This window comes from Odontesthes bonariensis, chromosome 12, assembly GCF_027942865.1.
Source record: "Odontesthes bonariensis isolate fOdoBon6 chromosome 12, fOdoBon6.hap1, whole genome shotgun sequence".
Taxonomy (NCBI): domain Eukaryota; kingdom Metazoa; phylum Chordata; class Actinopteri; order Atheriniformes; family Atherinopsidae; genus Odontesthes; species Odontesthes bonariensis.
The window spans coordinates 33,195,458-33,211,183 of NC_134517.1; the positions used below are offsets into that span (position 1 = coordinate 33,195,458).

Sequence of the window (15,726 nt, forward strand, 5' to 3'; positions counted from 1 at the left end):
AGACAATTTACTATTTCATGAAACATATTGGCTAATATTGAGTTTGATGGCAGCAACGCATATCAAAAACGCTGGGAAACTTTCCGGAAAAAGAAACAGCTGGGGGAACGTGTTGCAACTAGTTATGATGATTAGCAACAGGTTAGTAACATGAATGGGTATAAAAACAGCACCTCAGAAAGGTGAGTCTCTAAGAAGTAAAGAGGGGCAGAAGTTCAGCAATCTGCATGAAGAGCATCTACATATTGTGGAACAATATCAGAACTACTATTGTTTCTCAACTTAAAACGGCAAAGACTTTAAAAATTCCATCATCTACAATACATAAGAAGTACCATCGAAGGATTAGGAGTCTGAGGACATTTCTGTAAGCATGGGACATTGCCTAAAATCTGTATTGGATGTCCGTGATCTTTGGGCCATCAGGAGGCACTGCATTAAAAATAGACATGATTCTGTCATGGAAACTACAGCATGGGCTCCGGAGCACTTCCAGAAATCATTGTCTGGGAACACAGTTCACTGTGCCATCCACAGATGTAGGTTATATACATTTATTTGACAAATGCAGCTTTGGACCTCCTAAGCAGCTTTGATAGATGAGTGTATATAATACAGATAAATAGTTGATTCTAACTCTTAATGGCAAAAAGAGGCTTGGCTTTACTATTTAAAACCACTGCCAGCATCTGTGGCCACTTCAGTGGCATAACAGGAAAGTGGCTTTACAAGATTACTTTATTTCCACTCTTCTGTATGTGTAAGACACATTTTCTAACAGTCTCCTGTCATTTTCTTCATGTCACACTCTTATAATCCTTGCATGTAAACAAACCTGATCCACTACTTTTAAGTTTTAGCGTGAAACAGCGAGGGAGGGAGAAAGTGAGGGTGACCAAAGGGCTACCTCACAGTTTTTCATTCAGCCTTGTCCCTGTTAATCACACCTCCTGATATCATTCATCTGCCTGGAGAGTTTGTTTTAAGAAGCAGAGCAAACACTCTCCCCAGTCCTCTCCCCTGGCGGTCTGATTCTCAGCAAGACATGTGTGTCTGTCAGTGTGTGCACACACAGAGACCGTATGGATGTACACACAGCTGCACAATTCCAGTGTAATAGAAAAGTTATATCTTTTTTCATATAAATAAAACCATTAATTTGACAAGCTAACATGTCAGTAGATGATAGAATGAAAACACCTTGTGCCAACTGCTTTACCAATCATGGAAAAAAAGCAGGTCTGCAGGCCAACGATCAAATACACACCAGCATGCAAAATACAAAGGGAATAATGTAGACCGCTCAGATTATTATAAATTCATCTCGTATTAGGATTAAACATAGTTCAATTCCACATAATGTTAAAGAGTTTCAGTCTGGATTCAGAGCACAAGTGAAAGTTATCAATGACCTTATCTTATGTCTGTGCTTGTTCTGTTGGATCTCTGTGCTGTATTTGATATGATCAATCACAGCATTCTGTTGCAGAGGCTTGAATATGTTACCGGGATTAAAATAACTGCATTAGACTGGTGTAGGTCATATTCATCAGATATATTCCAGTTTGTTCTTTTAAATCTTCCTCACACGAGTGAGTCATGGAGTTCCACAGAGTTCTGTTCTTTTCACCTAATGCATTCTTCCATTAGGTAATATTATTAGACAGCATGGTATAAATTTCCATTGCCATGCTGATGATACTCAGCTATACTTCTCTATGAAACCAGATGTAACCAATCATGTAGTTGGACAACAAGCATTTCTTAAAGACATAAAGACCTGGATGAGTCAGAATTTTCTGCTTCTAAATTCAGATAAAACTGAAGTTGTTGCTAAGTGCTGTCTAAGTGCTTCAGGAAGACACTGCCTGGCTCTATAGTTACTCTAGTTAGCACAATCATGGCTTCCAATACAAAATGAGGAACCATTGATTTATTTTTTACCAGGATCTGTCCTTTTACTTACATATGAAACAGGTTTCTAGGACTGCCTTCTTTTATCTTCATATTGTTGCTAAATTTAGGAACATCCTGTCTCAGTGATACAGGAAAAACTGGTCCATACATTTGTTACTTCAAGATTGGACTAATTCTTTATTATTGGGCTGTCCCAAAAATTATCTTAAAGTCTTGATCCAAAATGCTGCAGCCAGAGTTCTGATGAGAACTAACAGGAGAGATCATATTTCTCCAGTTTTAGCTTAGCTTCATTGGCTGAATGATAAATCCAGAATATAATTTAAAGTTCTTCTCCTTGCTTATAAAGCTCTCAATGAACAAGCTCCATTGTATGTTAAAGATCTCATAGTTCAATATTTCCCTAACAGAGAACTTTGCTGTCAGACTACAGGTTTTGTTGTGGTTCCTAGAGTTTCTAAAAGTAGAATGAGAGGCAGAACCTTCAGTTATCAGGCCCCTCTCTTTTGGGACCAGCTGCCAGTTTGGGTACAGGAGGCAGACACCCTCTCAACTTTTAAGATTAGGCTGAAAACTTTCTTTTAAAAAAGTTTAAAGTTAGGAACGGCTCAGGTGACCCTGAAACATCCATTATTTATGATTCTATAGGCCGAGACTGCTGTGGGACTCTACCATAATGCACCTTTCTTTACTCTGCTGTTTTTACTCTCAATGCACAGGTGAAATTATTGTTGTCATCAACTTGTGGTTCTTTTGCTCAGCAGGTATCCCTGGCCAGGTGTTGTGGTGCTTATTAACCTCTCTTTCTTCTCTTCACAACCCCCAGCCGGTAGAGGCAGATGGCTCTCTATTCTGAGCCTGGACCTGCTGGATGTTTCATCCTGTTAAAAGGGAGTTTTTTCTCTCCACCTTGGCCTTATGCATACTCAAGACGTGAAATTAATCAAAGAGAAAAGTTCAAAATCAAAGAAAAGTTTCAATGCAATCTATTGCTTTTCTTAACCCCATTTGGGGCATAGGCCTCCAATCAGCTCTCTCCATGCATCTCGACCCTGGGCCAGTCTTTCCAGCTGTCCCCATGTCTTGCCCATCCTTACTGAGTCTGCCTCCAGGTCACAGTGCCATGTATTTCTAATTTGCTTGAATTGGAGTATATCTTTGAAGTGCCATGAGATGACACTTGTTGTGATTTGGCGCAATTCAAAAACTTAATTTAATTAAATGAATCAGATACACAGCATGTAGACCCTGCCTCTCGCCCAATGACGGCTGGGACAGGCTCCAGCCCCCCCGCGACCCGACAGTTGGATTAAGCGGGTATAGAAACTGGATGGATGGATGGCAGGTGGAGTGAAAACCTGGATATTAAAGTAAAAAATGTGAATCAATACAACTGGAAAAACATACAAGTGCCTGGATCTAAGCTTGAATGCCAAGCCTATGCAGACACAGATCTGCTGTTGAGTGTATTGACAACATCACTATGGAAACAATGCAGTGCTTCCAATACAGGTGTCTGTTTTGATAAAGTGTGAGTAAGTGTACAACATGTCAAACAGATAATTAAGTCATACAGACAGTCTGTAGGTGTTAATTAGCAGGTGGAGGTACTTCACTTAGGAACACACACTCCCTCTTAGAAACCGCTTATTGCTCAACCGCTGCCATCAGGCAATGTGTGTGTCAGAAACAGCAAGAGGCTAACACAGACAGAGATTAAAACAAATATCTGTGTGTTTACAGTGCAGTGTGATTGGATTTTTATGGATGCAAGGAAGAGAACTGGCTTGTTCCTTTTGTATGAGTGTGTGTGTGTGTGTGTGTGTGTGTGTGTGTGTGTGTGTGTGTGCCAGGGGCAGAGCACTGTCAGCAGATTACAAAAGCCAGTCTGGATTTTATAATGGGAGGTGTAGAGTTGTAAAAGTTGTGAATGCACTGGATAGAGTTCCGTGTCACTGTCGGAGAAAAGAAGCCTGGAAGCGAGAAAGACTGAGACAGAGGGCATTGACAAAGTGAGAAAACATTCCTTATGATCTTTTTTAGAAGAAAGGAAAACACTGCAAAGTGGACTGATGAAAGAGATGAAGAAACAATGTATCAGACAGAGGAATTTAGCATTAAGCATTGTAGTAGCCGTGTATACTACTCACGAGTCATTTGTGCTTTGGCTTGCAACACTTTATTTTACACTACACAAAAACTTTTAATCATTATTTTCTATATTGTTTCCTGTTCTATTAATATCTATTCCAATTCTACCAAAACAGCTTCACTCCAAAATGGGAACAGCATGTGATTTTTCACTTAATTTCACTTTGCACTCTGCCTCACATCAAAAACCTTTTCTAATGTAATGATCATAACACACCATGTGACAGGTTTCGGGCAGGATTTTCCAATCTTCACATTATCCATGATCAGTCCAACAACCACCAGTATATTTGAGGCGTGTGTGTAAAATGTGGTGGAATTTGGGTAGTCCCTACTCCCCACATGCCATTTTACATGTAACATGGAAGGGGGGAAATAATACAAAATGATCTATTTGGGATTCTTAAACTTTGAAACAAGCAAGCCAAAGGACTGTTGAGCATTCATAAATATGGCCCCTCACAGCATGCTATGCTGTCACTTAAGAGATACAGCCCCTTCAACTACCACAGTTAAAGCCCAACTTCACAAACCTAAAATCTGCAGCTAATATCCATGATGACAGTGTGAGATGGGAGTGTGGCTGTGGGTAGAAATCTAGCAAAGAATACAAAGCCTTTTCACATGTCTTTTCAGTCTTTAAGTCCGGTAATAGTCTCCAACCAGGCATACATGTGATCACCGCTGATAAGGAATTCCTACTTTATGAATGTCTCTTGTTCTTTGTTTGGGTGGTTTTCAAAACTGACACATCAAAGTTTTGAGAAAACATTCAATGTGATCTTTGTATGCAGTATAGGCAGTTTTATTTTTATGTGTGGGCAGCATCTCTTTTTCTTCTCTTACTGTAACAACCATTAACAGACCACAACCCCTATAAACACAACACATTCCCACATGGTATCTTCTTCAGCCTGGGCAGTTACATAAGAAGTGTAGTGTACAACTGAAGACGATTCAGGATTATACATTTTTCTTGTCTAATTACACAACTGTTCTTTGTTGAACTCAAGCAAGAAGGTCAAGACTTTAACAATTAAGACATATGTTACAAAGTAACTTATGTTCAAAGCAAGAGAGTACATCAACACAATACTTTTTGACATGGTGGGATAAAATCATCCCTGAGTTTCTTCTGGAGTCTAGATAATGTGCATTGAACTGCCTTAGAAGTTTAGAAACGGGGCGTGATGAGGGAAGTGGGATTGCTGGAAATGGGGTGAACTCAGGTGGAAAAGTACATTGCTGAAGATATAACCAAAAATGGGGTGCATTAATTGGATGATGGGATAAATGTACTGTAAGTGCCAAGCATTCTTGTCCTTGTTTGGAGAGGAAAACATCCAAGTGTTCAGTGTTCGAGGTACAGTATTATGGGAATACTTTACTGTAGGATCCAAGAAGTGCATATTCCAGGTATGAAAAGCAGTGTTTGTTTAAAAACAAAACAAAATGTACAGACTAATACAGATGAAATCCGCTTTGTTTTTTCTTAATTTGCTGTGGTCTGAATATTTTGGCCAGAGTTTGTATAGACACCAGAGTATTATAGCATGCAGGTGTGAAGACTGATAAACAGCACTCAGTTCGACTATAAAGCAGCTTCCCATAAATTTGTGTGGACTAGAGGTGTGGAAATTTCTCAAATTTTTGTTCATTATGATGTGGTCAAGTTCATTTCTGTAAAATGAGTTTTTAATTGAGTTTGCAGCCTCCAGAAAATAAGGATACATATACACCAAAAAAATATTTTCTAAATAACAAAGGTCAGCAAGAAGTTGACAAATTGCAGTAAATGTTTTTAAAGCGGACATCTGGGCAGATGTTGGATTTTATTAACTTACTAAAATGCATCAAATGTGTAATAATGAAACCCAAACATGTAATACTTTGAAAATACATTGAATATAAGTTGTCAGGTAAGAGTTTTCACCCTTACCTGACATCTGCAACATCAATTAATGCAGCCACCCTGACTTATAAGACAAGAATTAAAGAGGTTCTACGAACCTTACCCTCTAACTCTAAGAGAGGGAACGAAATCAACTCATACATGGCAGCTGCCACAGCTAAAGATCAACTAACTTTTACGTGTGGAGAACCTCAGGTTAGCAAGATGCTGAAGACCTTAGAGCTACCGTATAAGCACTCATCAAAACCTTTACAAAAATGGTTATACCTGCTACGACTGAATTAAAGCCCAGGTAAAGAGCTGTGACGTAGTGGGTAGGCATTACACATGATTTGTGGACCTCTGTGGTGACTGCATGGAAGGCAACATGAACAGTATGTCCAGTACTGATGTAGGTCACTAAGACAATGGTACCAAAACAAACAAAATAAGCAGCTTTTTATGTTGAAAATAAAACTTATATCAAAGCACTAAATGATGAAGGAGCTCATAGTCATGATTTGAATGCCTATATTAATGACAATGTTGCTACACATGGTTACAAAGTCATTTGAGGATGCTGAACATTGCATCTTTAGACGCATTAAATCATTAACTGGTGAACCGTGATCTAATCGAATTGTAAGACCAGCAAAGACTGACACTACGAGATTAAATGTTGGGGGTCATTTATTTGTGCTTTAATACATAACCATCGGATTCAATCGGTAAATTAAAATTTATTTCTCCAATCTACTGCTTTGAGCTGTGACAGACATGAGTTTTTAATTCCTCGTATTACTCAAAACTCTGATTTTCCGATTCTTGACAAGAAAAAAAATCAGAAAGAAAAAGTTACAAGAGGTTGTAGCTCAGGTATCTCAGCCACTCAGGTGAGGTAGGCAGCGTTACACATTAAACATGAAGGCATTTCCCTTGCAGCATTACTCTGCAGTGAAGGGGGTTTACAAACACAAATCACAGATATTCTGCATTTTATTCCTTTAAGGAAGCTTACATGTCTGATCCTTCAGTAAAGACAAACATATTCATGGGTCAAGCACACAATATTTTGTGTCACAACAACCATTTCAACATTAAAATAATCCCACTGGAAAGTTTACACCGTGTATATGCATAAGAAATATTCACAAAGATGCAAATACCGCACGTACATGTCCATAGTTACCCACACAGGTGCATTTAATACAGTGCAGACATGTACATAGATAACAGGTTATATACACCTGCCAGTAGAAACTTCAAAGTCAGGCAGTAATCAGAAACTCTCATGCAAAGTGCCACTCCTCTTCAGTCTGTCATTTGTGATACAGCTCCTGAACAGATAACACATGCAGGATGTTCATCCGTCGATGCTATCAGAGGCTTTGAGGAAACACTGTCTCACATGATGAGTTCTTCATGATAAAGACACAAACAGAGGGAGAATACCCTAACAGTCAGAGATATAATAAAATGAAGAATCAAAAGAAATCATAGATTCATCATCAAGACCTAAACCCATCTACAATAGTCTGCTGTAACTGTATAGGGTTATAGTTATTCTAATGTTTTGTGCTGCTTAAAAAACATCTTAAATCAATCATATTTTCAGATTTGATGGATGGATGGATGGATGGATATATATTAACTTTATGACAAAGTTTAAAGGCTTGGGTTTTTCATTATATAAATGAAATTAGAGAGAAAACTAAGGTTACAAATACATATGGACTATTAGAAATAGATACCTATTTATTTTAAGGGCCCAGAAGAGCATCAGAAAGTGATTAAACTATGGTGCTCTGAGATATCTTAGTTTCATTAAAGATCTCACTGCACCATAGATATAGAGCTGTAGCGTACAGGGCCCTTCTGTTTTTTCTATTTTCACAAATGAATTAGTGAATTTCATCTCTTCTTAATCCCTCAAGTATGCTGGAGATGAGGATAGTCATGACAAGCTCTAGTCTTAGACGTCTGTGCGAAAAAGGAAAAGGGTCAAAGGACAACAGAGAAAGAGTCTAAAAATGGAAAAAAATGTGTTGGGGGGGCGCTTAGGGTGAGATGAGGAAGACACAAGACGACATGCAAAGATATTAGCAAGGTTGTTATGAAATGATGTAATAAGACGAAAATGAAAACACACACACACACAAACGCACACACACGCACACACACACACACACACACACACACACACACACACACACACACACACACACAAAAAATAATTTGCAATGCAACCATCAACAATAACAATTCAGTGTGACCAAAGGGAGAGCAGCAAGGGAAAGCAATTTCACATGAGAAAAACATTTGTTCTGTTTTAACAACAGTGGCACACCCAGCAGCAGCGGCAGCCAAAAGATACACATCAGGCTCAGACCATGGTTATATTCAGACAAACACGAGAGGTTAAAAAGGTGCCTGGATGAGCTCAATGCTCCCTATGGATTGCAGAAAACAGAGTTGGTAAATTGATATGTAAGCTGATGCTTTATGTAACTCAACCAAGTGTGACTGAGATGAGTGGCCTTTGTCATGCATAAAACCAAGTCAGCTACACCAAACTAAATGTATAGCAACAGGATAGGGGCCATTACACATTCATTTACCTTTTAACAAGCGCACATCACATTAGCAAGTGCCTCTGGCAAGCTGTGGTATGTTTTCAGCTGAAAAAGAGATGCCACATGTTGATTCCATTGTCAGACAGCGATTAAAAGAAACAAAAATGTTTTCCATGGTGATAGAATATTTTTTTCAACACAATAGAGAGATTTAGTGTTAATGGCTTTGAAAACACAATGGTGATACTGTTTTGTGAAAAATCTAATTTCTCCTACACTGCCAATACAACCACTGCTTTTTACAACAAACCCACTAATCATAGACTCTGGGTAACTATTCTGTGTGGCCGGTATCATCCGAAAAGAAACAAAAAGTTTAGAGAACCTCCCATCATTATCAACTAGGACCTATTGTATATTATGACAGACCCACAAATTTCACAAAGTTCAGTTGAGGTAGTAAAACACTTTCACAGTCCAAATCTAGAAGTACAAAAGCTTGTTAGCAAGATAATGGTGGCACAGTTTGAGCCCATAACTTTAGCACAGGACTTTCACACAGGAGACTGGGCTTCATCGGAGACAATTATTTGTAGACATATTTAAGATTAATCTGGCCAGCCACTGAGGTATTTGTCAGCCTATCTGAAACAACTTCAGCTCACAGACAGACATTGTACTGATATTTCATAGTAAAATTTTAAATACATTTTTAACACCATCAGTTCAAAAGTACCAGAGCATAGAACTCCTATTGGAAATAATCTTTGGGTCATCAAATGCAACAACGATGTAAGTTAAGGTTAAGATTACATTAATTTACAAGCTTACATTTTAATAGATATACAACTATTGAACAGCTGGTGACAGGAATTTAAATAATTTTTTAAAGGTCCCAGGGCATGCTTTTCTGTGTTTTCTGTCTTATCTGCAGTTTTAAAATGATATATTATCACCTTAAATGTTACCCAAAGCCAAAAAGAAAATCTGCGTTATTCAGTAGTCTCAAACTGTCACTCACAAAACTTTTTTTCAGCAACTTTTCACTCACACGTCACAGTAAGCGAAAGGCAGGATTTCCTTATATGGTCAAATTCTCTTAGCAGTGTACAAAGATTATATTTTTGGTTTTGAGGGCAAGTTGAGTCTTTTCAGCTTCCCAATGACCCAGTAATCTGGGATTAGTGTATGCGGTTTGTTTTTCTTGTCCAGCAGCACAGTCAAGAAAAGGTTTGGATGTATTTGTTCATAGACAACATTTTTATAAACAAGAACCAGTACGGCGCTGGCTTTGCAGGGAGACTGACGCTACAAGTCGAGACTTCTCCATCACTCAAACGAAAGCAGTAAGTGAAATTGTCTGTCTTTGCTATTGGACGTATGAATGGATTTTTGCACAAACATCATGGTTAAACAACAAAAAAGTAGCTAAGTGGGCTAATGACACTATGGGTTAATACATTTATACACAAGACATCTGAACGTATCCACTTGTTGCTTCTACGACTGCTCAAAAACACTGAGTTACTCACACAACCAAATACACAATAGCAGGCACTGAGCATGTTTCCCAAACAGAGACACCCAGCTGTAAACTGTGACAGTTCCATTGTGCTATTCACTTCTGATAGTTGGGATCCAATTCCAGGTCTGAATGTCACACGTTGTCATGCTTGAAAACGTGGTGCGTTTCTCTTTGTTTCTTTTTTCATAACTTCTTAGCCAGCAACTGGAGTAGTGTGCATTCACACGTCATCGTCATCCCCTTTCCTGAATCCCCGACAAACGTCAGATTATTTGACCAATGAGAAAACACTTTAGTTAGATGCTCTCGTTCTCAAGAGGAGGCTGCCCCCAAGAGAAAGTTTACTTTCGTTTTGAACTAATGATGAACTATTTGGAGTTATGAAGTATGCAAAGCTAATCTAAAGGTACCCAAGGTTAAGAATTAAATGATCGTGCCATGTCAACTTTAACCCACTTGTCCAACTGGTGCACTACAGCTGCTTAACAGATTTAATTTACATTTGCCATTTGTGTAACTCACATACAGTATGTAATGTCAAAGCAGAAAGAAGCTCACAACCACTGTAAAATAGGCAATCTACTTTTCATCAAAAAGAGCCATCCTCCAGAGTGGGGAAATAATACTGATTTCTGTGCATCCGACTGTGAGATGAGAGGACGGTAGCTCTGGTAACTCTCCTGTTACGTGTGAGATATAAGAAGTTTATTCTCCGTTGGACTTTTTTTGTGCAAAAAAAAAAATTATGACAAATCTGACTTCAAACACGTCAGAAGTTAAAACATTTTTTGTGTATGCTGTGTCTTTGTGTATCTGTGCATCTTTTAATCCCTGGATATTTTTGACGCTAGTATACACTGTAAGCATCCATGTCTATAAAAAAGCTTCCAGGCACACTTCAAAGTGCAGACAGGCAATCCGATTCACACACACATAAACAATTTAATGTCGGTTCTGTACTATACATCTTGCCAAACCCACATTGTCATTTATCTCTACCCATCTCCCTGGTCCTGATTAGACATTTAGCTTTTCAGAGTGGGCCTGGAGTGGATGAGATTAGATCTGTTACAGTGGAGCTCTCTTCCAGTGATGATGGAGGTTCTGACTGTACACTCTGCGCTCGTGTGTTAATATGCGTGCATACAGTACATAACCACGGCATATGACTGAATGAGGGCTTTTGTGCATCTTTGAGTGCATGTTAGATGAATTAACTGGGATCTACTGTTTGGACATGTATTTGGACTGACACATACATGAACTCACAAAGAAGGATACTTAAACACACAGACATACACCAATTCAGTGTGTACGTGCACCTGTGGCACTGTGGCATGTTCTGTGCAGGCTGACCGCCAAACCAGGGCTGTGACACACGCACACAAATAACAAAGTTGGCCCTGCAAAGCGCTGCAGTCAAAACTAGTACAAGAGAGCAAAGACATTCCTCACTCCTCTGAGCTGAGCTCTCTGCTCTCAGGCCAAATGATTAGAGTGCTTTAATCAGTAGAGGCTCTGAAAGGACGGCTATCTCCCAGCATTTCATATCTCTCACTCTGCGTCTCTCATTGCAGCTCTCTCTTTTCCTTCAGCGACAACCTGTCCAGATGATAGTCATTTTCCTTCAAAAGACATACGGAGATAGAGACATTCAAAAGGAATGAGCATGAGACAAAAAAAGAGCGATGTAGGATGGTATGTCCAGCATCTTTCAACAGAGGGAATCAATGTCCTGGCAGTCTTGAGAGCAAGCCACAGGTGTGGCTTCACCCCGGCTGCATCACAGTCAGTCACTGTGTGTGTGAGTGTGTAAGTGAGCCAGCGAACAAGTGAGTGAGTGAAAGAAGATGACAATTTATGTCAGTGGGGATGAAAAAGAAGTAGCTTATTCCTCTGTGTTGATTCCCTTAATCCATCTTAGCTTTAAAATACAGTAAATGCCCCAAGTCCTGCATAATGTGAGGCCAATTGAACACTGAACTCAGCAGAAATGAAACGGACTTTGACACACGATTCTTTCTGGTTTGGATCTAGTCTTTTACATGGCAGGAATCGGCCAGATGTAGCAAGAATTTTAGTTTAAAGACTTTAGTTTAGTTTGAAGGCTTTGAAATCTGTTACTGCAGCCGAATAACTCATAGTAACTTAGCCGACTGAAAAATAATTCAAATTTTGGCCTTACACTAACACTGATGTCTCTGAAAGTTGAATAACCATGGCTATGGAAACTGTTGCTTTGTTATTAACCTACTATTGATGTTTATCTGGTTGAGTAACTCGTAAAAAAAAAAGAAAAGAAAATTGTTTTCAACCAGCTGAGACACAGTCTGTCCACCTTGCATTATGTAACTTGCTCTTCTGGCAAAATGTTAAATACTAACTCATCTGTCATCCAGCACAATTTAAGTGTAATTTATCTATGTGGAAAATGTCCCCTGAACATTCTCTTGGGACTCATCAGTTAGTGAGCTATAAAAAATATTTTCCCTACTTTAAACAAGTGATTCATTAATGCCTTACTCTAACCAGTAACATTTTAAAATCTAAATCTAGGAACATAATTGTTTATGTGGAAACCTAATCAATTACCTTCTCTCTAGCTTTCCTGCTTGACAGTCATGTGTAACTCCACAACCAAATGTGAACTTTTACCACCCATTAAATCTGATAATTGCCCCTTTTGTGACAGTTTAATGAAATGCCCAGAGACTGTCTTCCTTTATGTAGTTATTTTCCAGACCAGTCTTTCCCAAAGACATGTAATAAATATGTTTGTTTTCATCTTATAAACACAGGAGTGTAAAACACCATGGTAGGAAATCGCATGATAGCAGCGTTGAAAACATTGTGTGGGATAGGTCTAACAACTGTTTTCTCTCTCCTGCCTCCTTAAAAAGTTTTTTGACAAATCAGCAGAGTTGAAAATCAACATTATCAAGTAGCACACTGTGTAGAATCTTGACATTGTGACAGTTGTAACGAGATATTGAAGGTTCCCGCCATGATGGAGCGAGACATCAAACATGGACACTGTCACATATTGAGTCGTAAGCTCAATCTCCATATTTAAAAAAAGATTTAGGTAAAAAATTCAATTTTTGAGCCTTTCCTGTAAAAACTGTTGCAGGTTCTCCTTTGTGACTCCAGGTTGCATTTCTATAACCACATGCACAAAATGAAAAAAATGTGTGTTCCAGAATACGATCAAATAGATTAAGGTTTGGAACAGCTTCACAACATTTCTCAGACTGTGTTGTAGTATGATGCTGCACTCTTTTGGAGAGTGGTCTCACATTGTCAAACATGTGAACTACTTTTTGTGGATTAATCGTAGTATGGAAACAAACTATACTACTTGCTCAGAGACAGATTGAATCCCTGCTGCTCCATCCTTGTTTTCCTACTCTGTGGCCCAAGCATACACACAACTGATGGAGTCAGTTTCAGTAACTTATCTCCAAAAATTACTTACTTTTACCTCACTTTTGAAGTAAGTGACAGAGAAATGGCAAAGATGAGGAGAGCTATCTGCCAGTCAAACAGCACATAGCCTTGCAGAGCCGCCCTGACACTACATCCCACATTGACCTTGACTGCGCTGAGAATGAACAGTGGGAGGATTCAATAGAACAAAACCACAAAGCTTCACTTTCAAATGCTGCAGAAGTGTGTGCGTATGTGTGAGAGGACAGAAACATTTGATGTTGTCTAATGAAACGCTGCAAACGAGACAAACGAAAGCACTGAACAGACAGAAAGAAACCCAAGAGAGCAGAAAACATGTTATCAGCTCATCTGCTGGGCCTGTCTGTCTGTTCGACTGTCACACACCTTGCGGAGCTGAGCCCATATGGATTGTTTTATGATGACATATCCACTGCGCCTAGAGGGCCACCTGACATTCCTCACCCTGAACTTTCTGCACACACACACCATCAACACCACCTCTACCAATCTCTCTGTCCTCTTACTTACTGCAGGCAATGTAGAGTGCACACACTTCTCACCTCACTGTTTCAGTGTCTTTCCTCTATCTTTCTCCTCTCTCTGTAATTCTTTGAACTCCAAAGATGCAGCTTAGTTCACAGCTTTGTATTTCCATTTTTGTTTCTTGAGTGCAGCAACTATTTCTAACTCGGTAAGAGATACTATGTCACTGTAGCAAAGAATGGCAAAAACATATATAGAAAAAAAAAGAAAATACATATACCATATAAACAGATATACTCCGTTACGAGGAATATAAAATAATAAATCATCAAAACTGTGCCTTGCCCTTTTTTTAATCTTGCTTAGCACATTAGCTCAAGATGATCATATAGCCTAACTCATGGGATCAGACTGTTGCCGCAGCCCAACTGGGAATTCACCATTGTGAATATTTGAGTTAAAGGCCGATGAGATAATGCTGAGTGATGGTGCTGTAGATAGATGTAAGACGCGGTTACGCACCATTGTGCACACAAATTAAGTTTTTTTTTTTCAATTTATACCAACCAAATCTTTTTTTTTTGACAAAAAAAGTGTGTCACATAAAACACGTGGTAACTTACCACCAGAGTCCGATGATATTGACCGGACAGAGCAAGATAAAGAACAGGGCCAGTTGGATCCGTGAAAGACGAACCGTCATGTTGAACGCTGCAGATCCTCAATGAGATTTCCCAGCAAAGTTTAATGTGACTAGTTCAGCCAATACCGAGTGTGGTTATTACTTAAATACATAGGAGGTCCTTGTTCCTGACGGCACGAATCAGTAAAAGCTCACCGCAAAGTGGCTGTCAACGTGAGCGCAAAAGTCCAACTGGTCTTCTGTCGGGCGCATCTTAATGCGCAACAAAGTTGGTCAAGTGGCTACTGAGGAGATGTCCGCTTTCAAAGGTGTGGTTAACCTCTTCATTGTCGTTCTACTCTGTGTGTCGCAGCGTGTAACATGCTTTCAAGGAGGAGAGAGAATACCCAAGAGAGCAGCGAAGTCTTATCTGCCTGCGCACGAAACGGCTCCGGCTGAGTCCTGGAGTTTCGCCACTCGGAGAAGTGTACACGTAATTAAATTACAATAAAGACGGAGAGGACGAAAAACGCTGCTGCCCTCATTGATAGATTTTTTTTGTTGTTATCACTTTTTAAGTTTTTCTTTAACGCGGCGAGGTGTTGGTCGCTCTCTGTGCGCTCTAAACTGACTCACTGATGAAGTGGCTGAAATAATTTACGGTGCCCACCGGCTGCAGGTAGAGGCGTCTCTGCTGCACAGTCTGTCAGTGTGTTTTCTTTGGATGATAAAAGCAGGAAAATGAGCTCGTCTTCTTCCACCTTAGTGTGACGTCGCTCCGGGCGAGGCAAAATCCTCGCTGTCATTCAGGGAGGGGGAGAAAAAGAGACTACAATTAGTTTTGGGTGGACCTAAGAGAGCAGACACGGGGTAAACACACAGACTAGCAGACATACACATGGATCTGATACACAGTCAGTATACGGTCTCCCGAAATGGGTTTACGAAATGAGGCTGTGTCAGTACAGGTGTGATGGAAATTCTCCTCTATTTGTGCCAACAGACTGACACGTTGTCATTTCTATTTATGGATTAACTTTCACCTCAGTGTGCACTTCCCAGTACCATTAACAAGAATTGTTTCAAACAACTTTTGTGCACAAAAGAAGTCAAA

General features: G+C 39.4%; 1 protein-coding gene across 1 annotated transcript in view; it reads right to left on the minus strand.

Annotated features, from left to right (window-relative positions):
* The window catches only part of wnt6b (wingless-type MMTV integration site family, member 6b), a 32,256-nt gene extending 16,924 nt beyond the window's left edge, over nt 1-15,332 (minus strand). Inside the window, exon 1 of the mRNA XM_075480186.1 lies at nt 14,614-15,332. Within this exon, the coding sequence (XP_075336301.1) occupies nt 14,614-14,693 (80 nt within the window). The 5' untranslated portion in view covers nt 14,694-15,332. The remainder of the gene's footprint in view (nt 1-14,613) is intronic.
* Between the last annotated feature and the right edge of the window lie 394 nt (nt 15,333-15,726).